General features: G+C 43.9%; 1 protein-coding gene across 1 annotated transcript; it reads right to left on the bottom strand.

The window, feature by feature from the left end:
* Positions 1-16,196: 16,196 nt before the first annotated feature.
* On the bottom strand, positions 16,197-18,749 carry LOC137561951 (olfactory receptor 5G9-like). The gene is made up of 2 exons (XM_068273296.1): positions 18,581-18,749; positions 16,197-17,140 (listed from the first exon to the last, which is right to left on the bottom strand). Exons 1-2 carry the CDS (start codon positions 18,747-18,749, stop codon positions 16,197-16,199), a joined length of 1,113 nt encoding a protein of 370 aa, XP_068129397.1.
* Between the last annotated feature and the right edge of the window lie 7,255 nt (positions 18,750-26,004).

The following is a 26,004-nucleotide window of genomic DNA, read 5'->3' as shown; positions in this document are numbered from 1 at the left end:
TAAGTGTTATGCAAATACATGAGAATAAAATGGTAGGACCTCAGGCTATGACTATGGTAGGATAAGAGTGTGAGCTCCTCTGAGGACAGTCTGGGACATGATCATTTAATCTGTAAAGAAGACCTCAGTGCTATATAAATACACAATAATAACTATATTTTAAAATGTCTGCAAAATTATAGCTGGCTGGGTCAACTGGGATATGTGCAGGTTCAGCAATGGGGATTTTTTTTTTTTTGTTTGTTTTTCTGGTTGAACTTGATGTACGGATGTTTTTTTTTTAGGAATTATGTTACTATGGTACATTACAAATTGCTCAAACATCTGGGATAGCCTTATGCCGGACATACACGGCACGTTTTATGCGCCGGATCGAGCCAGCGGCTCGATGCCGGCGCATCCCCGCTCGTCCGCGCGTGCGCTCATATCGATTGCCGCTCGTCCTCGCCGGCGCTTCCTTATCACCGCTCGATTCCCTGCCATTGTCCGCCGAGCGGGTGCGGGTCGAGCGGCATGATCGGGCCAGCTGAATATTATCAGCTGGCCGGATCAGCTCGTCGATACACGGTACAGAAACGTACCGTGTATCCCCAGCATTAGGTTCAGCAAACTCCAGTTTTAGATAGAGAGGAGGAAATAATAATAATAATAAAAATAATAATAATATGTTCACAGCAATGTAATTTTACCTTTGTTATAGTTTAAGCTTTCTGAATGACAGCAGCGGCACAGATAATACATTTCTGAAATAACACTGAAGAGTAAAATAATGAAACAGAAAAAGATACAAAGGCAGAGAACAAGCAATAAACAGCGCGCTGTGACAGTATGTCAGCTCCAGGTGGTGTTCACAGATTCTGCCTTTATAAACATTGCTCTTATTTATTTTTCAGCCCTGACAATTTTCCCTTGACAATTCAGCTAGCTGTTATAATTAGTCCCCGGAATGTTTCCTTGGGGAAATGAGTGATTTTTAATTCTTCCTAAGATGGATAAGAAAGAAATGACTGAGCTTTGGCCTTGCCCAGTATCTACACTATAGAGAATAATGTACCAAAAATGTAACTCCTACCTGGTTACATGAATAGTATTGAATATGATAAAATATACTTTCTCTTTCTATTGTATTTTGAAATGAAGTTAACTAGTACCGTGTATTCTTCAACACAGTGGTCAGGGCTGGTTCTGGACTTTTTGTAGCCTGAGGCAAACGTGTGAGGCTGCCCCCTACCCCCAACAGGTAGTAACATTGCCCCAGTATAGGTAGCCCGGATGGGGTAACAGCCAGGAAGTAGTAGCAGTGGGCACAGGCAACCCCCCTCCCTCACCTGGGGCTCCCCCGACTGTACTCCCCCTCCAGCTATTTTCCCAGCATTAAGTCAGCAGCGAGCAGCCGGGCAGCAATGACTCACCTTTCTTCTTCCATTCCAGCGTTGTGCTCCACCGATCACATCACTTCCTGCAATGCTGCCCACTGGTCAAGGAACAAGGAGGGTGAGTTATTGCTGCCCGGCCCACTCACTGATGACTTTATGCTGGGAAAATAGCTGGAGCATGGTTGGCATCTGTGACTTCCCCCAGTGTCCCACCCGCCATATGCAGAGCAGTGCAAAGCATAGCAAGGAGGGAGGCACACGGCCATCACTGAAATCCTGCCCGCACCACTCTGCATATGGCAGAAAGGTGGGGTAAGGGACATAGCCATCACCACTGTGCATATGGCAGAGGGACACTCAGAGGGGTTACAATAAGGTAGTGATATACTATCTTATTGTAACCCCTCTGAGTGTCCCTCTGCCATATGCACAGTGGTGCGGGTAGGATTTCAGTGATGGCTGTGTGCCCCCCTCCTTGCTATGCTTTGCACTGCTCTGCATATGGCGGGTGGGACACTGGGGAAGACACGATGCCACCTACATATGCTGCACTGGTGAGTGGGGCACACAGTCATCACTGAAATCCTGGCCACACCAGTCTACATATGGTGGGATTAAGGGACACAGCCTGGTAAATGACACATACAGGGTGGTGACTGTTTGAGGGTCTTTGCCTCCAAGTTTCCAAAGCTGCACAATATGTTATCACTATTCAAGCATACCAACTGATTTAAGCACAGGTTTGGGGGAGAAAAAAAAGTTTAAGGTGTGGATGTAAATGGTACTGAAAGATGCAGGGAGAGAATCTGATGAGGCCACCTCTCCCTATTTTCTGTGTTTTGGAATATTTGAGAGACAATGGGAAATAGTTTTGATTGGTGGTGGAGGGGGGGGGGGGTGATATAGAGGAGAAGACAACAGTACGTTGGAATAGAGAACATTATTTTATTTCATATTAGTTTATTTTACAATTTGACATTGATTTATTATACAGATAAGCTGAAAGGGGCAATATGTCGAATCAGATTTTATTTAAGAGCTACTGTAACTAAAATTAAACAAGCACGTGACAGATGTATCTGAGAAAAATAATTTACAGCCTCCTATAGGTCCCAATGAGAGTCTGGATTCTGGTTGAAGGTATTTTGGACAATTCCTCTTTACAAAACATCTGCAGTTCATTCAGGTTTGATGGCTTTCGAGCATGGACAGCTCTTTAACTCACACCACAGATTTTCAATTATATTCTGGTCTGGGGACTAAGATGGCCATTCCAGAACGTTGTACTTGTTCCTCTGCATGAATGCCTTAGTGGATTTTGAGTAGTGTTTAGGGTCGTTGTCTTGTTGAAGCATCCAGCCCCGGCGCAGCTTCAACTTTGTCACTGATTCCTGGACATTGGTCTCCAGAATCTGCTGATACTGAATGGAATCCATGCGTTCCTCAACTTTGTCAAGATTAACAGTCCCTGCACTGGCCACACAACCCCACAGCATGATGGAACTACCACCATATTGTACTGTAGGTAGTAGGTGTTTTTCTTTGAATGCTGTGTTGTTTTTCCTCCATGCATAACGCCCCTTGTTGTGCCCAAATAATTCAATTTTAGTTTCATCAGTCCACAGCACCTTATTCCAAAATAAAGCTGGCTTGTCCAAATGTGCTTTAGCATACCTCAAGTGGCTCTGTTTGTGCTGTGGGCAGAGAAATGGTTAAATGATGCACAGTGACTCCATCTACAGCAAGATGAATCTGTAGGTCTTTGGTGCTGGTCTGTGGGTTGACTCTGACTGTTCTCACCATTCATCACTTCTGTCTATCCGAGATTTTTCTTGGTCTGCGATAACTTGAACTGAGCCTGTGGTCTTTCATTTCCTCAATATGTTTCTAACTGTGGAAACAGACAGCTGAACTCTCTGAGGCAGCTTTCTGTATCCTTCCCCTAAACCATGATGGTGAAAAATCTATGTCTTCAGGTTGTTTGAGAGTTGATTTGAGACCCCCATGTTGCTACTCTTCAGAAAAAAATTAAAGATGAGGGAAACTGACAATTGACCCCCATTAAATACTCTTTCTCATAATTTGATTCACCTGTGTATGTAGGTCAGGGGTCACTGAGCTTTCCAAGCCAATTTGAGTTCCAATAATTAGTTCTAAAGGTTTTGGAATCAATAAAATGACAACAGTGCCCAAATGTATGCACCAGCCTAATTGTATTTAAACAATTATTGCGCACTTTCTCTAAATCCAATAAACTTCATTTCACTTCTCAAATATCACTGTGTGCGTCTCCTACATGACATATTTAACTGACATTTTTTTGTCGTAACAACAAACTATTTATACAGGAAAATCATGATGATTAACAAGGCCGCCCAAACTTTCACACCCCACTGTATTTAAAAAAACAGAGCTGTTACTTTACTAATATAAATCATTTGGCAACCTATCATTTATGTAGCAAGCAACATACAAGCAGATCAGCCCATGATGTTATGGGGGACATCTGTTGTAATCTTATTTTTCAAAGAACTGTCCTCCTGTTACGTGTTTCCCCCACTGCTATGGACAGTAATGAATCTAGCTGGAGCATGTCAGGACCCTGGCACTCTGACAGGCTCTTTATCCAGCCATCTAAGCTCCTCCATCACTCTGTTGTAAACTTCACAGGTAAAATAACGGCCGTGCCAGTATGTATTCATTATATACATCAGCAGATGTTTCCCATAACATCATGGGCTGATCTGCATGTACGTTTAACACTGGGGGGGGGGGTCATAGTTTCTGACCAGCCAGCACAACAAGGCCGAAAGCAGAATTATGGAAGAGGCTACACAGGCTGCCCAGAGCAAATGCAGCTCTGGGCCTCTGATAAGACCCAATGGCAGTGCAGTGTGATGTTGTGCTGCTCTTGCGATAGCAAACATCAGACAGATACAAGACAGACTGGAATGAGGCAGCCAAGCGCGACCGCAGCGATGGCGTACCTCACAAGAGCAGGACTAGAGGATTCGCCACTCCTACGCAGGAGATGGCGCAATTAACAAGGCAGGACAGACAGAGCAAGATAAACAGGCAATAGGTCAAACACAGATAATCACAGCTAGTATTAAACCGTATAACAGAACTAACTATTGTACAACATCCCTGGGGTCCTGCCATTTCAAATGTACCACGGATCTGACTAAACATAAACAAGAACTTGAGATAAACAGAATGAACGCTTGCTAATCCGGTCACTGACTCAGCGACAGCAAGCGTCCACACAGACCAACACACAAGGTAACAGGAACAGGACTAGGAAGGATTCACTAATCCTCCGCAGGAGTCAGCGCAATCCACGCAAGGTAACAGGAACAGGACTAGGAAGGATTCACTACTCCGCAGGAGTCAGCGCAATCCACGCAAAGTAACAGGAACAGGACTAGGAAGGATTCATTACTCCTCTGCAGGAGTCAGCACAATCCACGCAAGGTAACAGGAACAGGACTAGGAAGGATTCACTACTCCTCCGCAGGAGTCAGCGCAATCCACGCAAGGTAACAGGAACAGGACTAGGAAGGATTCACTACTCCGCAGGAGTCAGCGCAATCCACGCAAGGTAACAGGAACAGGACTAGGAAGGATTCACTACTCCTCCGCAGGAGTCAGCACAATCCACGCAAGGTAACAGGAACAGGACTAGGAAGGATTCACTACTCCTCCGCAGGAGTCAGCGCAATCCACGCAAGGTAACAGGAACAGGACTAGGAAGGATTCACTACTCCGCAGGAGTCAGCGCAATCCACGCAAGGTAACAGGAACAGGACTAGGAAGGATTCACTACTCCTCCGCAGGAGTCAGCACAATCCACGCAAGGTAACAGGAACAGGACTAGGAAGGATTCACTACTCCTCCGCAGGAGTCAGCACAATCCACGCAAGGTAACAGGAACAGGACTAGGAAGGATTCGCTACTCCCCCGCAGGAGTCAGCGCAATCCACGCAAGGTAACAGGAACAGGACTAGGAAGGATTTGCTACTCCCCCGCAGGAGTCAGTGCAATCCACGCAAGGCGACACGGAACCAGGAACAAGGGCCCAGTGGTAACAGCTAGACAGGCTAAGACTGAAACTATGACGGGTGCACTAACAGCAGAGGCAGGCTTTTATGCTTGCATCAGCCAGTGGATGCAAGCATGCAAATCTCCACACAGCTGAATGGTAATCACTCAATCCTGAGCTGGCTTGGAAACCATTTGCTAGCTGAAAGACCATCATAACAAATGCATGCAGTGCTATGCAAGAACATGCATGCAGGAAATCCAGGGCTATCTGGCTGCAGCTCCAGCAAACCATTAGTGGAATAATGACAGCATTCTGAGCTGTTCATAACTGCAGAGCAATTGCAAATGACAAAGTGACTCACTGCGAATGCACAACCGAATGCAGACTGACAAGCCAGAACTGTCCATTTGCGGCACCACCTGCAATGGACAGAACATGTCACAGGAGGAATCCTAACAGTATGTCACTTCAGCTGGGATGCCAGAAGACTATGTGAGTGAAGTTTAGCTCTGTTTTTTTGTTTTTTGTTTTTTTTATCAATTCTTTATGTAGCTATTTCTCTCACATGGTTGCTTCATTTTATCTAGCCCTTATATAAACACTGCTTCACCACAGTTCCCCTTTAACTGATAGGAGTAGTCAGGTATCATTGAAAACACCAGCAGTGCCACTCATAGATGTGCACCGTCCAATTTGTGAATATATGTGAATTATGGACAAAGTGACCTGACAGTGATGTACATCTGATCAGTAGACCGTTTCTTCTCCTAACAATACAAAGAAGAACTCTGATATTTGAAGGTGCTTGTGAAGAGCAGACTGCTGGCGGGGTGTGGAGACTAGGACGTTATAGCCAAGTGTGGATCTTTTTGATGAAAGTAGGACAGACTACATTTCTTAAACAATCGTGGAAAGAACAACGTGGGCACCAGAACAAAGGAACGTTGAATATACAGTTTTTACAGACGGAATAACAGATATACATCATCCTTCTGGGGCTGCTGTCAGACACAGGGACAAAAAGCCATCAATTGTTAACAATTGTTTCAGGCTGGTTGCACTTCAAGGACTCGGCTTCCTCCCCACCATGGAGCCGAGTCCTTGAAGAAGTGCAGCAAGCGTGAAGCAATTGTTAATGATTGTTGACTCTCGTTCCCTGTGCCTGCAAGGGTGATTTATATCTGTTATACCCTCTGTAACAACTGTAACAACCCTGTGCATTTACAACTGGATTAAATGAAAGTTCCTTTGCACTAGTGCCCACTGCTCACGTTGTTCTTTCCATAATTGTTGAAATGCAAATGTACTGCTAATGGGGAGGCACAGTGGAGACAAGTTACTAGTGATGATCGAAATCAGCTAATTATGACTACTTGAAATGTCGCATACATTTTTTGCAAGTATGCCCACACCGAATTACGATTTGTAAATTCAATCGATTTTGTGTAATCGTTCGTAATTGCATTTGTAATTTCATCTGTAATTTTGCGTAGTTTTTGCGTAATTTCATGCCGCTATAGGGAAGAATAGCAAAGCCACCATACATGCTATTGTCACCAAAATACTTACATATGTTAAGGAGAATAGTGGGTAAAAGTAAAAAAAAAAATATTTTTCAAAAAAGACCTTGTAGTTTTTTAGAAAATCAATTTTATAAAAATAAAACATAAAAATGTTTTTTAAACCATCATTTTTTTCTGAGTTTTTAAAATCGATTTTCTCAAAAACTGTGAGGTCTTTTAGAAAAACAATTTTTTGACTTGTACGCACTATTCTCTTTAATATACAGTATGTAGTGATTTTGGTGACAATAGCAGGAACAGGGGCTTTGCTGTTCACCACTAAAGCTGGCACGAAATTACACAAAAATTACGCAAATTTCAAATAATTACAATTCTTACAGACTTTATCCATTACGTTTTATCCCAATATTTTGCATTATGATTTCACATCGAAATTGTACATTTCGATGCAAAATTACGTCTATGCAAAAATTGTGCTCATCTCTACAAGTTGCTGTTTGGTTGTTGCTGGGAATAATCCTTAGTCAGATGTGTGTGCAACGGTTTCCTTTTGCTGATGTTATAACTAGGACAGACCACATTGTCGGTGCTCACGTGGTTATGTCTCTTGGTCACCGCTCCTCCGGCTGCACTCAGCAGCTTATTTGCACAGGATAGTCCCTCAAGCACATGTTCTGTAAGTCCATTTTGAATACCCAGTAGCCCACAAGATGTTCACCTCTCAGGTTGTACCTGACCTAAAATTGTCCTAGTCATTACCAATCATGGAAAGTTCTGCCAGTGAGTGTAATCAGTGTGCCCACTGACGTCTCTGATATGCCTCTTATGTAAGAACCCTATGCTCTTATTAGTGGTGCAATTGCGGCTTTCTTGCTTTGCAGACCAGTTAGGGTTGCATCTCTGTTGAGAAAGTTGAGAAATATCTCAAGGATGTAGGCCTCGGGTCTCACCTAGAATCAAAACAGATTATGCATTCATAATTGAGAGTCTCACACCAAAGGTCACTGGTATACTCCCTGCCCCCAGAGAGCTTGGGGAGAGGTTTTTATTAAGCTTATGGCATAATGTAATCACATGTTAAAATGACGTATAAATGGGTTGTCTTAGGATATACATAGACCATACAAAAGAATAATTGCTGAACATGCGAGACTGATATTCTGGGTTGGAATTGGGTTTGGCACATACAGTAGCTCAGAATAAAGATAGGAAGTATAGTTATCAAAACAAGCATAAACAGAAGTGCAAAATTATGATATATACAGGTGTGCAATATAAAATATGTAAAGCAGGATGCAGTTTCAACACATTTTACTCTGGATGAACGAGTCCGGCTGGAGTGCAATTAAAAAAGATCAGATGGAAGTGCGAGTGAAATAGAATAACTGTTCCGAATGCAGTGTTGCACTTGAAAGGTCACAGCTTGGGAGGGGTAGGCACAGGAGGTGGAATGACCTGAAGGGAATTGAGGACGTTGACAGCTGAGGGGGGGGGGGGAAGGAGTTCATATGCCTTGTAGTTTTTGTTGAGATAGCCCTAAACTGATGGCCTAAGGGTAGCTGACTGAAAAAGCGGTGTCCAGGTTGTGAGGGGTCGCTGGCAATCCTAAGTTCTCTGAAGCGCAATCTGGAGTTGTGGAGAAGTTCGAGTGAGGGGAGAGGTCTTCCAATGATCCTCTCTGCCGATCTAATGACCCTCTGAAATTTGTATCTGTCTCTGGTGGAAGAGCCAGCAAACCAGACTAAGATGAGTGTTTCTGGAAAGGGAAGAGGTTAGAAGGCAGAGGAAGATGAGCTGGCAGAGATGGATGACTAAAATGTTTGATGGTGCCATAAATCCAGAAGATAAGGGATGGTTGAAATGTCCATTTCCGATTCCGCTGAAATTTTGATTTTCGATTTTTTGATTTCCAATTCTCTGTTTTTCCCATTTCCAAATTTTCGGGGAGTATTTTATTTGTCCTTTTTTGCATCAGAGAGTGCAAATAAAATCAGAGTAAATGAAATTGGAAAAATGATAAATCAGTCTTGTGATTGGTGTAAAATTAAAATTTGGCAGAAAAATGTGTCATTCCTTGATTGATCCAATGCTTCTGAGTTCTGGGATTGGGCTAAACATTACAGAGTTGCAGTAATTCAGATTTCCACAGAATTCCGATTCCCATTTCCCAATCTGAAACACTGATTTCCGATTGGAAATGCAGAAATTTCAATTCTGCGGAATCCGAAGGAGCATTCTTACAGAAGATATGTTTCATATACAGTGGGTTGCAAAAGTATTCGGTCCCCTTGAAGTTTTCCACATTTTGTCACATTACTGCCACAAACATGCATCAATTTTATTGGAATTCCACATGAAAGACCAATACAAAGTGATGTACATGTGAGAAGTGGAACAAAGATCATACATGATTCCAAACAATTTTTACAAATAAATAACTGCAAAGTGGTGTGTGCATAATTATTCGGCCCCCTGAGTCAATACTTTGTAGAACCACCTTTTGCAGCAATTACAGCTGCCAGTCTTTTAGGGTATGTCTCTATCAGCTATGCACATCTAGAGACTGAAATCCTTGCCCATTCTTCTTTGCAAAACAGCTCCAGCTCAGTCAGATTAGATGGACAGCGTTTGTGAACAGCAGTTTTCAGATCTTGCCACAGATTCACGATTGGATTTAGATCTGGACTTTGACTGGGCCACTCTAACACATATATATGTTTTGTTTTAAACCATTCCATTGTTGCCCTGGCTTTATGTTTAGGGTCATTGTCCTGCTGGAAGGTGAACCTCCGCCCCAGTCTCAAGTCTTTTGCAGTCTCCAAGAGGTTTTCTTCCAAGTTTGCCCTGTATTTGGCTCCATCCATCTTCCCATCAACTCTGACCAGCTTCCCTATCCCTGCTGAAGAGATGCACCCCCCCGAGCATGATGCTGCCACCACCATATTTGACAGTGGGGATGGTGTGTTCAGAGTGATGTGCAGTGTTAGTTTTCCGCCACACATAGCGTTTTGCATTTTGGCCAAAAAGTTCCATTTTGGTCTCATCTGACCAGAGCACCTTCTTCCACATGGTTGCTGTGTCCCCCAGATGGCTTGTGGCAAACTGCAAACTGGACTTCTTACGCTTTCTGTTAACAATGCCTTTCTTCTTGCCACTCTTCCATAAAGGCCAACTTTGTACAGTGCATGACTAATAGTTGTCCTATGGACAGAGTCTCCCACTTGAGCTGTAGATCTCTGCAGCTTGTCCAGAGTCACCATGGGCCTCTTGACTGCATTTCTGATCAGCGTTCTCCTTGTTCGGCCTGTAAATTTAGGTGGATGGCCTTGTCTTGGTAGGTTTACAGTTGTGCCATACTCCTTCTATTTCTGAATGATCGCTTGAACAGTGCTCTGTGGGATGTTCAAGGCTTTGGAAATATTTTTGTAGCCTAAGCCTGCTTTAAATTTCTCAATAACTTGATCCCTGACCTGCCTGGTGTGTTCTTTGGACTTCACGGTGTTGTTGCTCCCAATATTCTCTTAGACAACCTCTGAGGCCCTCACAGAGCAGCTGTATTTATACTGACATTAGAATACACACAGGTGCACTCTATTTAGTCATTAGCACTCATCAGGCAATGTCTATAGGCAACTGACTGCACTCAGATCAAAGGGGGCTGAATAATTATACACACACCACTTTGCAGTTATTTATTTGTAAAAAATGTTTGGAATCATGTATGGATTTCGTTCCACTTCTCATGTGTACACCACTTTGTGGCAGTAATATGACAAAATGTGGAAAACGTCAAGGGGGCCGAATACTTTTGCAACCCACTGTAGCTCTCTGTTCATTCTCCACTAGATTCACCCAATGCCCTTTGAAAGGTATATGCTAACTCTACCCATGCTTAGTGCATTACATTTCTGTAGTTAGATGTCCGTCCTGCACTGACAGCATGTTGCAGTGGCAGGATTACTTTCTTGATAACATGGTTGTGAAGGGCAAGGACAGTTTTTTGTGAAATCTAAATTCTTGATGGGCTTGTTGTCCTGGGGACCACAACGTCATGGAAAAAGATATGCATCCAATAAACTACATGGCAGCAGTTGCAGAATTAGCAAAATGCAAACATTTTGTTAAAGTGCTGTGCCTGGCAATAGTTTCCAGGGATTGGAATTTTATTTTCCTAAAAAAAAAAAAAAAAAAGTGTGGATTTTCTAGCCCCTTTCGTTTAGAACAAGTGAAGGTATGTACACACATGCAATAGCCATCAGCCAAAAGGCCGATAACAATCATATTAGCTGTTGAACGTTATGAGTGGGCAGTGCGCCGCTGATCAATCTTGCTCAGGCCAACAATCAAGTTTGTTATTTTTAAACCACCAACACCACCGATAGACCCCGCTCCATTGTGTACCGATCGTCGTAGCAACAGATCATGGGCTTGATTCACAAAGCCGTGCAAACTGCTTAGCATGGGCGTGCAAAACAGTTAGCACGTGAAGTGCCGTTCGCGGATTCTTGCGCGCGCAAAGTGCTGCGATTTTTTGCACGTGCAATTTGCCGCTATTCGCGCAAATTGCGCACGCAAAAGTCAGCGAGCGACACTTCACGTGCTAACTGTTTAGCACGCCCGTGCTAAACAGTTTGCACGGCTTTGTGAATCAAGCCCTATATCTCTACCCTCAGAGCTAGTGATGTGTCTGTATAGCTGAATTGTTGCCAGAGGGATGCTTGCCTAATTTCCGATGGGCAACAGTTATTGGATGTGTGTACTAAGCTTAAGATTATGCTAAGCCTCATAGACAAAGTTTATTCCTTAAAGGAAGCAGATGATACTTCTATGACAGAAAGGTAGGTAGAGAAGGAAGGTGAACCTACAGCAGTGTGTGTGTAAGGAAAGGGGGGCAGCAGTGTAATCCTCTGGACTAAGTAGGCCGACCATAGAATCGGATGGATAATCTTCATATTGTTTTCATGCAATTAGTATCCAGTTTGTTCACATTCCTGCCCCACCCCGTATGTTGAGCAGAGATGTTGCAGATGGCAATAAGTCTACCAGAAAGTGAGGTATGAAGGAGCATCCAGGTGGCAAAGCTCCTAGAGACAGACCTACTAATGGTCTACAATGGTTGCAAACATTTGTATAGCACTTTTCTCCTGTGGGACTCGAAGCGCTCAAGAGGTGCAGTCACTAAGGTGCCACCCTGCAGTGTTAGGAAGTCTTGCCCAAGGACTTCCTACTGCATAGGTAATGATCCTAGCCAGGATTTGAACCTTGGCCTCCCATGTTATGGGCAATAGGCATTAGGCAGAGCCCTAACTAGTACACTATCCAATCACTGGTTTCTGTGCTGACAGATGAGGATGGCTTGATGCAGGTGCTAACGCATGGCTTTAGTTCAACATGAAGTCTGCACACTGCATAATGTCGAAAAGTCCAAAAAGCTTTATTTAGGTAATAGCAGGTAAAGCATATAAATTGGCCAAGCCATTTTATACAGTATGGTGTACTGGCTAATGTCAAAAGAGGAATTAATGCGTGAAATTTTCTGCATACGGGCATAAGCATCCACATACACTACGCTTCGCACTGCGCGTAATTGCGTATTTTAACGCGTAGTCTACGAAATGCATACAAAATGAATATTTGATTTCGAAGCTGTAGTTTAGCGAAGCGTAACTGCATAAAACTATGTGTAGTTCCAGCGTAGCGAAGTTGGCTGACCACGACCATCCCTGATACGTACGCATAAAAATAGATGCAGTGATCTACACGTAGCGGGCGTAACTACACATAGTGGTACTAACTACGCATAGCGGACGTAACTAGTGGGCGTAACTACGCATAGTGGTACTACGTTACACGTAAATTCGTAAGCGTAATTTTGGAACTATGTATTGAAACTATGACAACTACGATGCGTAATTACGCATATGCGTAGAATACGAGCATCACTAGTATAGGTTAAAATATTATCTTATGGACACTAAGCAGTTTTTGGAACATTTAACTACAGTACAGGTTTAAGCTATTGAATTTCTTGAATGCCTTATTCATGGATGTGGTCCTTTTCTATAACAATATAACATCCTTCCTTGTCTGTAAGCACATTAAGCTTATGGGAAATGTGAATCTACCTAGTGAAATGTTGCAGTTTGGTGAATCAGACAGCAGGTAAGTGCAGACAATTTCTGGTAAGAGCCCCTATATCTACAGTCATGGTACAACAGGGAATTTTTATGTGAAATGTCCTCAATTAGCGCTCTGATTCACAACACTGTGTTTATACTATATCAATTTAGATAAATGGGCACAAATATTGCCACCTCTTATACAGAATGTCGCAATTGGTGTGTAAGTGTAATACATTTTATAGCCTTTAATAACCAAATAGTATTATGCTATGGGAGTTCTTTATTTGGAGTTATGATGTCAGGGCCACCATGAGAATTTTCTGGGCCCCATACTAGGCAAACCTACTGGGCCCCCATTACTCCCCTGTGCCGCCTCCACATGTCAAATCACAATCTGATAGGTAGCTTGTAGTCGCAGGTAGATAGTGATAGGTGTCCCAGGGCACATGTGAAACTGCCACTGTTTGGGCCCCAGACTATCTTTGGGCCCCACACAGCAGTACCTCCTGTACTGCCCTGAAGGCGGCCCAGTATGATGTTAATGCTGCTAACGAAGGGGATAAGACAGCAGTGTAAACCTGGACACAACACAGCCCAGAAACGGTTCGAGGGGGTCGGGAGTGACTTGGGAATAGCCCCAAGGAGCAACAAAGACAAGGTACTAACCTTAGGAGAGGGAAAGCTATGGGTCCTATACAGCCTTGCCATTCTCCCCCAGGTCCCCGCGTTCCCCCGCGGGCTCCCCGTTAGCAGTTCATGACCGTTTGGTCATGGACTGCTTGCTTCCACGTTGTGTAGGCTTCAGGAGTCTTCAGAAGTACTCTGGCTTCTGAAGACGGGCCGCTCCATACTGCACGAGCGCGAGCGCCCTCTCTCGGGCACTTGGGTGTGCACAGTGCAGAGTCACCACTCTTCGGGAGCCTGAGTGCTTCTGAAGACTGCTGAAGCCTCCTGCAGCGGGAGATTCAAACCATGGAGCCTGCAGGGGGAACGAGGACACCGGGAGGAGAACGGGGAGGCTCTATAAGACCCAGAGCCTTCCCTCTCCTTAGGTGAATATCTGTTTTTTGTTTTAAAAATAGCTTCAGACTTTATTTAACTCATTTAGGACCGCATCACGCCAACAGGCGTGCACGCGGCGGCAGCCCCAGGACCGCCTAACACTGATCGGCGTAAACTCCTGGGGCTGGCTTTTGCAGGAGATCGCATGCATGCTGCGCGCATCTATGCTTGGTTGGCTATGCTCTGACTTCAATGTCCCAGCCACTCGGAGACTGTTAGACGGCGAAACCGTGGTCTATTTACTACGTACAGTGCTCCGATCTAAGGCAGTGCTGTACAGGGGACAGCTGTGTCACTCGGCTGCCCCCTCCATAGGGACAAAAGATATTCGCTGTGATAGGCTGCACCGATTGGCTGGAGGGGGGAGGGAGGGAGGGGGGGAAGAGGAAAAAAATAGTAAAAAATATTAGGAAAATAAAGACAAAAATATGTATAAAATAAAACAAACACATGGGGGCAATCAGACCCCACCAACATAAAGTTCTGTTGGTGGGGAGAAAAGGGGGGGGGGGGAATCACTTGTGTGCTGAATTGTGCGGCTCTGCAGCTTGGCCTCAAAGCTGCAGTGGCCATTCTTGTGAACAAAGGCCTGGTCTTTAGGGGGGGGGGGGGGGGGGGTAAAGCCTGTGGTCCTGAAGTGGTTAATTAAGTGACAATGAGCATGGTGAGTAAAAACACAGTATAATACTGAAATTTGTAGCATGAAAAAATCCTTGGTAATCAGAGAGCCAATAGTTCCTGTTTCATATGCAAAATATGGACCACCACCATACCCAGTAGAAATGCAACTCCCCCCCCCCCCTCCCCTCTTAGTGTGTCCCTCTTGATCCAGCAACCCCAGCTATGACACCCTTCCCATGGACTAACACGGACTTGAATTGCTGGGTCTCTGCAAAATCAAATGATTATGCATCTTATGAAGACAGAAGAACAAAAGAACAGAAACCTGACGAAGGCGTGGTCAACGCCGAAACGCGTCGTGACGTCAGACGGCATCCCCGCGACCTGGCTCCGCCCACCGCTCCCGACTCCTCCGCTAACAACCACGCTCCCCGCTGCTCTGGCCAAGCGCGGGTGACAGGAAGCTATTGCCGGCAGGCTGTACAGGTGCATTTGTACTACGATACACCGTGAGTGTAACTTTTTATTGCGTGCTATTGAAGTAAAAAGATTTATTGCACCAGCGGTGCGCTCCTGTTTTCTTTTTCGATTATGCATCTTATACCTGTCTGCATGGACAACAATGTGCTATGTTGTATAATCTTATGCTACCTCTCTGTCTGCCACCCCTTGTTTATAATGGCGGTTTTACCGGTTTTCAAAACGGCGGTTTTACGGTCTAACAGTCTACGAGTGATGATCGCTGCTGGGAGACTGATGATGGAGCCGAGCTCAGTCGTTGAAGTGGGATACGTGTGCATCCCGCGCACGCATCGCGTGTGCAATCCCCATCAAAACACGCCTCCAGGACTACACGCCAATTGGCGTTAGGTGATCCTGGGGTGGCCGCCGGTGCACCAGCGACACCCATTGCCCATCCTACACACCCCTCACTCGATGGGCTTGATTCACTAAAGTGTGATAACTGCTATCACAGCAGTTATCACGTGAGCTGTCGCACAAAGGTTTGCGCATGTACAGCGTTACTTTGCATGATAAGTGAAGGTTTGCGCGCGATCACGTGCTCTTTTCACATGAAATGCACACGTGATCGCGAGCAAACCTTTGCTTATCACGCGAAGTAACGCTGTTCGCGTGCAAACCTTTGCGCACGGCAGCTCGCATGATAACTGCTGTTATAGCAGTTATCACACTTTAGTGAATCAAGCCCTATGCACGATAAGTATAAGTTTGAACGTCTATTACTTGATACAAGTTGAGCTCTTTTGACATGATTGGAATGTAAGTGCATCAGCAAATAAACCAACGTTAGCAGTGCCGAGCTTTTCACTATCTTTTTGTTGCACCAGTCAATACCCGTTGGTGCCGGATAACCGAGACTCTACGGTAAATTGAGATTACCTCATGATTTTTTGCATTTTATAAAATGAGACGAATGTCCAGAAATTCAACCTTTATAGATGTTTTTGCACATAGATAAGCATTTCCACATGACTGTCCTCATCTCTTGATTTCTCAAGCTATATATTATGGGGTTAAACAATGGTGTGACCACAGTGTACATCAGCGAAACCCCCTTGTTCATGTTTAAAGACTGTCCTCTTGAAGGGACCACATACATTACGAACAGTGCCCCATAATAAGCGCATACAACAGTCAGGTGTGAACTGCAAGTAGAGAAGGTCTTCTGTCTTCCCATGATCGAAGTGATCTTCATGATGGCCATAAAAATGCAGATATATGTCACAGTGATGAACACAAATGGTATAATTGTGAAGATACTAGACACTATGAGCACCTCATATTTTACTATCGTTGTATCAGAACACGACAATTCCAAAAGGGGCCCTAAGTCACAGAAATAATGGTCAATCACATTTGGGCCACAGAACCACAAGGTTTGGAAGAACATCGTGATTAGTGTTATGGTAATTCCTAGTAACCATGAGAATGTTACCAGATACATACAACATTTGTGGTCCATAATTGTGATGTAGTGCAAGGGTTTACAGATGGCCACATAGCGGTCATAAGACATGGATGTGAGTAGAAGACACTCTGTAGATACTAAAGAACCATACACTAAATACTGAACTACACAACCATTAAGGGACATCTTGCTTCGCCCTCCCAGTAATATTACATGGAGCATGTTAGGAATGATGTTTGAAATGAGTATCATGTCAGAGATGGACAAGTGGCCAAGAAAGAAAAACATTGGTGACTGAAGATGGCTACTAGCTGACACCAATACAATAATGAGAACATTTCCAGCCATGGTCACCAGATAGATGACTAGGAACAAAGAGAACACAAAATACTTAAAATTGTGCAAGTCTTCAAATCCAAGGAGTATTATTTCACTTATGCTTGTCCTGTTCATCGCCCTCTCTGCAGAAGAGCAAAGAAAATTAACATAACAGCATTTATTTGAATTCCTTTTCCAAAACACAGAGTACTGAACTTACAAGCTGTTATAGCTCACTAACGCAAACAGTAACTAAAACAGAGTTTATACAGGTAGTACCCGGTTAACGAGCGAGATAGGGACTGTAGGTTCGTTCTTAAAGGACAACTGTAGGGAGAGGTATATGGAGGCTGCCATATTTATTCACCCTTAAAGGGAATGTCCAAGCAAAATAAAAAAAAATGAGTTTCACTTACCTGGGTCTTCTACCAGCCCCATGCAGCCATCCTGTGCCCTCGTAGTCACTCACTGCTGCTCCAGTCCCCCGCTGGCAGTTTTCCGACCTCGGAGGTCGGCGGCCGCATTGCGTACATTTTTACGCATTCCCGCTAGTGCAGGAACATTAACACTTACAATTTTACGCATTATTGGCTCAATGCGTAAAAATTTACGCATTGAATCAGTAACGCGTAAAATTGTAAGTGTTGATGTTCCTGCACTAGCGGGAATGCGTAAAAATGTACGCAATGCGTCCCGCCGACCTCCGAGGTCGGCAAGCTGCCAGCAGGGGACTGGAGCAGCAGTGAGTGACTACGAGGGCACAGGATGGCTGCATGGGAGTGGTAGAAGACCCAGGTAAGTGAAACCCATTTTTTTATTTTGCTTGAACCTTCCCTTTAAGCAATACCAGTTGCCTGGCAGCCATGCTGATCTCTTTGGATGCATTAGTATCTGAATAACACCAGAAACAAGCATGCAACTAATCTTGTCAGTTCCGACTTTAATGACGGAAACACCTGATCTGCTGCATGCTTGTTCAGGGGCTATGGCTAAAAGTATTAGAGGCAGGGGATCAGCAGGACAGCCAGGCAACTAGTATTGCACAAAAGGAAAAAAAAAACATGGCAGCCTCCCTACAGTTGTCCTTTAACCTGAATCTGTTCTTAAGTCAGAACAATGTGCTATCTCTGTCCCCTGTACCTCCTCTGCACCCCCCTGTGCCTCCAGTGTCCCCCTCTGTGTCACCTCTGCCCTCTACACCTGCTTACTCAAGTTTAAAAGCCATTTTTTCTTTGAATTTTTTAAAGCCGATTTTCTCAAAAACTACAAGTCCAATTTGAAAACTTTTTTTTGGCTTGTTCCCATGGAAACACTTAATCCATGACGTTCATATTGACGGGTCGTTCGTAAGTCGGGGACTACCTGTATTCAGATATGTGTCTAAAATCAGCTCAAACAACAAAGGTTGACCTCTGATAATAGATGAATTCAAACCAAGTGAAGTGTTTGCTTTTTTCTAGCAGTAAAAATAGTTTGTTTTGAAAAATAAGAAAGAAAATAAATGACAGTCTCCCTCCATAATTGGAATGTCATATATCTTAAAGGGACCCTGAACAGTAGCTGGAATAAAAAAAATTACTTACCTGGGGCCTCCTCCAGCCCATCATAGGCCGCAAAGTCCCCCGGTGTCCTCCTGACTCCTGTCCGTGTCCCTCCGGTGGCTCCCGTTGCCAACGACACCCGGGCCGGGTGTCGGACAACTCTTCCTGGATATTCACGCTGGTCGTCATCACGCCGGCCGCTACACGTCATTGCGGCGGCTGGCGTGATAGGTCTGCGTTGTTTAGAGTTTTAAAACCGTGCATGCGCAGACCTGTCACTCTGTTATTTGTGTACAGGGAGAGACCAAAAGAAAGCTCTCCCTGCACTAGGTAATCTCAGGGAATGTAACAAATATATCCCCATCCCTTGCTGATGACTTATTTTATTCCTTTGGCTGTGTAACTAGGGGTCTGGCTTTTGTAGGCACCTGGATTACAGTGATTTTATTGTAATTAGGTCTGTGCTGCTATATCCATATTTAATATAACGGCCTATGGAGACACTTAAATCCAGTGCAACGCAGAACTGAGCACTTATGCTTGTCCTTGCAAGCAATACCAGTTGCCTGGCTGTCCTGCTGATCATTTTGACTTGTAGACTTGTAGAGGAGAGTAAACAAAAAAACAAAACACAGGGACACTGGGAGTGCAATATCATGTAATATGGTATGGACTGAGGCTATTGATATTACCAGTATAAGGTTATACTCACAAGTTTGGGTTGCAAAGAATGCAACCACTCATAAGGGCAGGTGGGTCAGTACAATCCCCACTTGGACTTGAAGATGAGGTAAAGTGGTTGCTGCTCCAAAAAATAGGGGTGTCACTTAAGGGAAGATTGTAAAGTGAGTTCCTCAGATGAGTGTCACGAGTACAAACTGGGAGAAGGTAGGAGGTTCCCAAGAGTAGGGAGTGTACATACTGTATATTGAGCTTGATTCACTAAGACAAATAGCATGCCTTAAGCAGCCCATACACTCAGCCGATTTTCTGGCCGACCGATCGATCGCGATCGATCGATCGATCGATCGATCGCAAATCGGTTGGCCAATCGACCGATCGACGGCCGATTTCGATCGATTTCGATGGATTTCCATCGAACTAGCAGGGTGGAAAATTTAGGTCGATCTGATGAGATTGCTTATCAGTTTGCATTGGCCTTAATGGAAATCTGATGGCAAAAAAATGCCATCAGATCGAATTTCAACAGATTTCAAACTGAAATCTATTGGAATTCTATCCTGGTAAAAAATGTTCTAAAAACGCATCAGATAGATCATCAGATGCATTTCTTATCTGTCTGCTGCCAATCTGACGAGTGTATGGGCACCTATATTCAAGTTAACATTCATTATCAGAGATAACACGCCTTATCAGAGTATCATAGCGAGCGCTACGAACTTATGCCTGCTAATTGTAAATGACGAGAGCTCCACTCGTCCTGCTCTGAGCCCCTGCAGGTTCGTAGTGCTCGCTATGCTGCTCTGATAAGGCATATTAACTTTGATAAGGTGTGTTATCCCTAATAAGGTGTGTTAACCCAGATAAGGCATGCTATTTGTCTTAGTGAATCAAGCCCATTGTGTGGTATAATTGAAGGTAAAAGGGTCTTACCTACCAGAAGCAAGTTTCATAAAAAAGGGATTCTAAAAAAAAATACAAAAAATGATTATGCACATAGAACATCAGTAGTGTCTGAATCACAAACCTGAAACAAGCAAGCAGTTCATGTAGTTAGACTTCAGTCAAACATCTGATCTTCTTGTTCAGGGTCTATGGCTAAATGTATTAGAGGCAGGGGATCAACAGAACAGTCAGGCAGCTGGTATTGTTTAAAATGAAATAAATATGCCAGCCTCCATATCCCTCTCACTCGATGTTCTCTTTAATAGCAATGTTAATACACCTACACAGTATTAACTAGTTACTTTTTATTTAAACTGAATTTATGATCTTCCCACCCCGGGCATCCCTGACCCTCCCAGATGTGCATGTCACTGTTAACCACACTACCATTCGCCCTACCTCTCAAGCCCGCTGTCCGGGTGTCACCCTGGACTCCGCACTCTCCTTCGCTCCCCACATCCAAAGCCTCACAAAGTCCTGCAACTTCCACCTCTGTAACATCTGTAAGATTCACCCTTTCCTGACCACTGCCACCACCAAACTCCTCATCCATGCCCTCATAATGTCCCGCCTTGACTACTGCAATGCCCTTCTGTCTGGTCTCCCTATGACCCAAACAGCCCCACTGCAGTCCATCATGAATGCGGCAGCCAGAATTATGCACTCCTCCCATCGCTCCACCACGGCAGCTCCCCTCTGTGAATCCCTCACTGGCTTCCTATCCAGTCCAGAATCAGATTCAAGATACTGTGTCTAACCTACAAATCTATCCACAAAACCTGTCCAACCTACATTTCTGATCTTACTCAGAGGTACACACCTAGCCGCTCCTCCAATGAACTTCGCCTGACCGCCCCGTCGCATCACACAGTCCCATGCACTCCTCCAGGACTTCTCAAGAGCTGCTCCAACACTATGGAACTTCCTACCTCCACCCATTAGGGCAGCCCCCTCCTTCAACACCTTCAAGAAGGTCCTCAAAACTCACCTTTTCACTCTGGCCTACCACCCCTCATTAGTGCTCTAAACCCGCAGCGAAACTCTGGTCCCCTACATTTCATGTCCCTACCTCTCCCTCTAGATTGTAAGCCTTTCGGCAGGGTCCTCCTCCTTTTGTGTCCTACCTGATCTTGCACCTCCATTACTGTGCACCCATGCTATGCATCTGAGTGAACCTAACTTGCCTAATCTCCATGCTCCATCCAGTGACTGACTAAGCATTGCCTTGTACTCATACTGTGCTGCGTGATCTGGTTTTTCTTGTATTCCTGTATTGTCATATTACTGTATGTCACCCCTAAATATTGTCTGTAACCTAAACTAATGCCCAGCGCTGTGTAATATGTTGGTGCTTTATAAATACAATAAATAAATAAATACATATTTAACTATTCCATCAACAACATCAAACTAACTAGCTAGCATAAAACATTTAGTATGGTGACATCTTTGAAGTCAAATGAATGCTATACCAGACATTTAAATCTACTAATAGAACCCCTGCCACCACAAACATGGTTTGCAGAATTCTGGGATCACCCCTGGCTATTGAATGGGTGCTTCTACACCCAGAGCATTATGGGATAGCTCACAAAATTAACTATAAGAACTTTATCTTTTACCCTAACCCAAATAGCAATGCTATTCTAAACCAGTGATCCTCACAGTGCACTTTGAGACTTATTTACAGTACTGTATATACCGGAGTATAAGCCGACCTGTGTATAAACCAACTCCCCCCAAATTTTACCTAAGAATACGCCTCCCCTCTCCTCCTCCCCTCTGCCTCTGAAATCTCTGGCTACTAGTAACCTCCTCTTCCTCCTGCCCAGACTGAGCTCCCATAAACTCTTGCTATTAAGGCACTCTGAAAAATCTGTGGGTAAAATTTGTTTAGTTTATAGGGAATAAGAATATTAAAACAAAACAAAAAAAAAAAGTATTTGGCTTGAGGAATGCCCTATAAACTATATGGAAGGAACACAATTATGCAATGAGCAAAAGTTTATCTCGGATCATCTTTAACTAGTCGGTAGCTTAGTAACCACCTTAGTGAAATTGCGATTGACAGGATGTTTGGTAAAAATCAGCTGTTTCCTGCATTACTGGATGTAATACTGCTTAGTGTAATGTTTACAGTAACATTACCTAACTGACCAAAAGTAGTGCTTATGGTATAATGGAAATAACATACTTGAATTTACCTTTGATATATTTTCACCTGATTTCCTAATTGATTACAACATTTCTTACTTATTATGAAAACCAAGAGACAGCAGTAGGGCCTGAGAACAGCCAGTGGCCAGACAGATATAAAGGCAGCATTTTTCATTCATGTTCACTGTGGTTGTTCATGTTTTGACAGCCAGATATATACTGCACTTCACATTCTCTATGGGATTGTTAAAACAATTACTCCCAGAGGGGGCTGGTAACCCTTCAGTGGAGATATGATTACTGAGTCCTTCCTGGATTCTAATTATGCATCATCTCCTGTGGTCTATGGGTGTTAAAGAAAACCTGTACTCTCCTAATTAAAAAAAAAAAAAAGGTTAGTCGTTACAGTGGGATGTGAAAGTTTGGGCAACCTTGTTTATCGTCATGATTTTCCTGTATAAATCATTGCTATTGGATTTACAGAAATGGCACAATAATTGTTTAAATAAAATTAGGGAGGTACATAAATTTAGGCACTGTTGTCATTTTATTGATTCTAAAAACTTTAGAACAAATTATTGGAACTCAAATTGGCTTGGTAAGCTCAGTGACCCCTGACCTACCTACACAGGTGAATGCAATTATGAGAAACAATATTTAAGGGGGTCAATTGTAAGTTTCCCTCCTCTTTTAATTTTATCTGAAGAGTAGCAACATGGGGGTCTCAAAACTACTCTCAAATGACCTGAAGACAAAGATTGTTCACCATCATGGTTTAGGAAGAGGATACTAAAAGCTGTCTCAGAGATTTCAGCTGTCTGTTTCCACAGTTAGGAACATAATGAGGAAATGTAAGACCACAAGCTCAGTTCAAGTTGAGGCTCGAAGTGGCAGACCAAGAAAAATCTCGTATAAACAGAAGCAATGAATGGTGAGAACAGTCAGAGTCAACCCACAGACCAGCACCAAAGACCTACAACATCATCTTGCTACAGATGGAGTCATCATTCAACCATTCGGTGCACTTTACACAAGTAGATGCTGTATGCGAGAGTGATGCAGAGGAAGCCTTTTCTCCACCCACAGCACAAACAGAGCCACTTTAGGTATGCTAAAGCACATTTGGACAAACGAGCTTCATTTTGAAAGAAGGTGCTGTGCACTGATGAAACTAAAATTAAGTTACTTGGACATAACAAGGGGTGTTATGCACGGAGGAAAAAGAACACAGCATTCCCAGAAAAACACTTGCTACCTACAGTAAAATATGGTGGTGGTGCTATCATGCTGTTGGGCTGTGTGTCCAGTACAGGGACTAGGCATCTTGTCAAAGTTGAGGGACACATGGATTCCACTCAGTATCAGCAGATTCTGGAGACCAATGTCCAGGAATCGAAGACAAAGCTGAAGCTGCACCGGGGCTGGATCTTTCAACAAGACAACAACTCTAAACACTGCTCAAAATCCACTAAGGCATTCATGCAGAGGAACAAGTACAGTGCTCTGGAATGGCCATCTCAGTGTCCAGACCTGAATATAATTGAAAATCTGTTGTGTGCTTGGAAGCCATTAAACCTGAATGAACTAGAGATGTTTTGTAAAGAGGAATGGTCCAAAATACCTTCAAACAGAATCCAGAATCTCTATGGAACCTACAGGATGGGTTTAGAGGCTGTAATTTCTGCAAAAGGAGGATCTACTAAATATTGATTTCATATATTTTTTTGTGGTGTTCAAATTAATGCACCTGCCTAATTTTGTTTAAACAATTATTGCACACTTTCTGTAAATCCAATAAACTTCATTTCACTTCTCAAATATCACTGTGTCATACCTCCCAACATTTTAAAATTTGAAATCGGGACACAGGCCACACCCCTAACCACACCCCCTAGCCATGCCTACCATAATGTTTTCTAAATATTTTTTTAATGAATGTTGATAACCCTCATATACCCTGCCCGTGGGTGGGGAGGAGGGTAAGGGTGCCCGTGGGTGGGGAGGTGTGTAAAAAAATATGATTGAGGCGCCAGTCACGCCTAAGTGGGATGTAGGATGTTGATGCCGGCAATACATTACTACCTCCCTCCCTTGAAATCTGCCCCCTGTGTCCCCCCCCCCCTGTTAGCAGAGTGCGCAGGGCAGCGGAACGGGCTGTCATCTTACCTCCGTCCATCGATGTGTACCGACATCTGGCTTCATTCAACTTCCTGCTTCCTGTGACGTCACAGCAGAAGCAGATTGAAGTTGGATACTGGTACGCATCAATGGCCGCCGGTAAGATGACAGCCCGCTCCGCTGCCCTGCACACTCTGCTAACGGGGGGCGGGACACAGGGCGGCAGATTTCAAGGGAGGGAGGAAGGTAGTAATGTATTGCCAGCATCGGCATCCCGCATCCCACTTAGGAGCGGCTGGCGCCTCGATCATTTTTTTTTTTACCCTCTCTGCCCACTGCCACCCGGGACTTGGGGGGCTCATACTGGGATAGCGGGAGAGCCCCCCAAAATCGGTACAGTCCCAACGAAAACGGGATGGTTGGGGGGTATGCTGTGTGTGTCTCCTATATGATCCCCATTGGTCTATTAGAATAAATTCAAAGATGGTTTTGGCTCTAGCTATACTAAGTATAGCTAGAGCTGCGTGGGGGACCGGCGGTGTGTGGCGCCATGGCGGCAGTTGTGCGGGTCGTCTGAGATCTTCAATCAATGTCGCAAGTTAAAGGATATTGGCGTGAGACCTTTTCCGAGGATATTGGCATGGGAACATCTTCTTAAAGGTACAGGTAAGTATTTCTGGTTAATTAAGATTAATAAAGGACTTTTTTCATTGTTGTATTTTTATTTCATGTAATACTTTATGGAAATGGGTAAGGGGTACTTTGTACCCTTTACTAATTTCTCCTGGGAGGGGGGTGGGCATCTGGGGGTCTCCTTCTTAAAGGGGACTCCCAGATGCCACCATGAACCCCCCAGGGAGTCATCACCTCCACCTCCTCCTGGGGCACCGGAGGCGGGGAAGAGCCCCTTGTCCATGGATTAGACAAGGGCTCGGGGGAAAGGGGAAGGCTTGGCCGCCCCTCTCCCCCCCCCCATACCATGGACCATGCGGGTTGGAATAGCTCAGGGTGCGAAGCCCCAGTTGGCTGGGCTCCACATTCTGGCTATCTCAGCCTGCATGGGTGACAAGGGGTTAACCACTTAACATCTCAGTCGTTTTCAGCTTATGCATCCAAGCAATGTTCACCTCCCATTCATTAGCCTATAACTTTATCACTACTTATCACAATGAACTGATCTATATCTTGTTTTTTCCGCCACCAATTAGGCTTTCTTTGGGGGGTACATTTTGCTAAGAGCCACTTTACTGTAAATGCATTTTAACAGGAAGAATAAGAAAAAAAATGAAAAAAATCATTATTTGTCAGTTTTCGGCCATTATAGTTTTAAAATAATACATGCCTCCATAATTAAAACCCACGTATTGTTATTGCCCATTTGTCACGGTTATTTCACCATTTAAATTATGTCCCTATCACAATGTATCGCGACAATATTTTATTTGGAAATAAAAGAGCATTTTTTCAGTTTTGCATACATCACTATTTACAAGCTTATAAAAAAAAATAGAGAGAAATATTTCATCTTTACATAGATATTTAAAAAGTTTAGACCCTTAGGTAAA

Source organism: Hyperolius riggenbachi, chromosome 3, assembly GCF_040937935.1.
Source record: "Hyperolius riggenbachi isolate aHypRig1 chromosome 3, aHypRig1.pri, whole genome shotgun sequence".
NCBI lineage: Eukaryota > Metazoa > Chordata > Amphibia > Anura > Hyperoliidae > Hyperolius > Hyperolius riggenbachi.
Note: the sequence above shows the minus strand (reverse complement) of the source record. Positions and strands in the feature narration are given on the sequence as shown.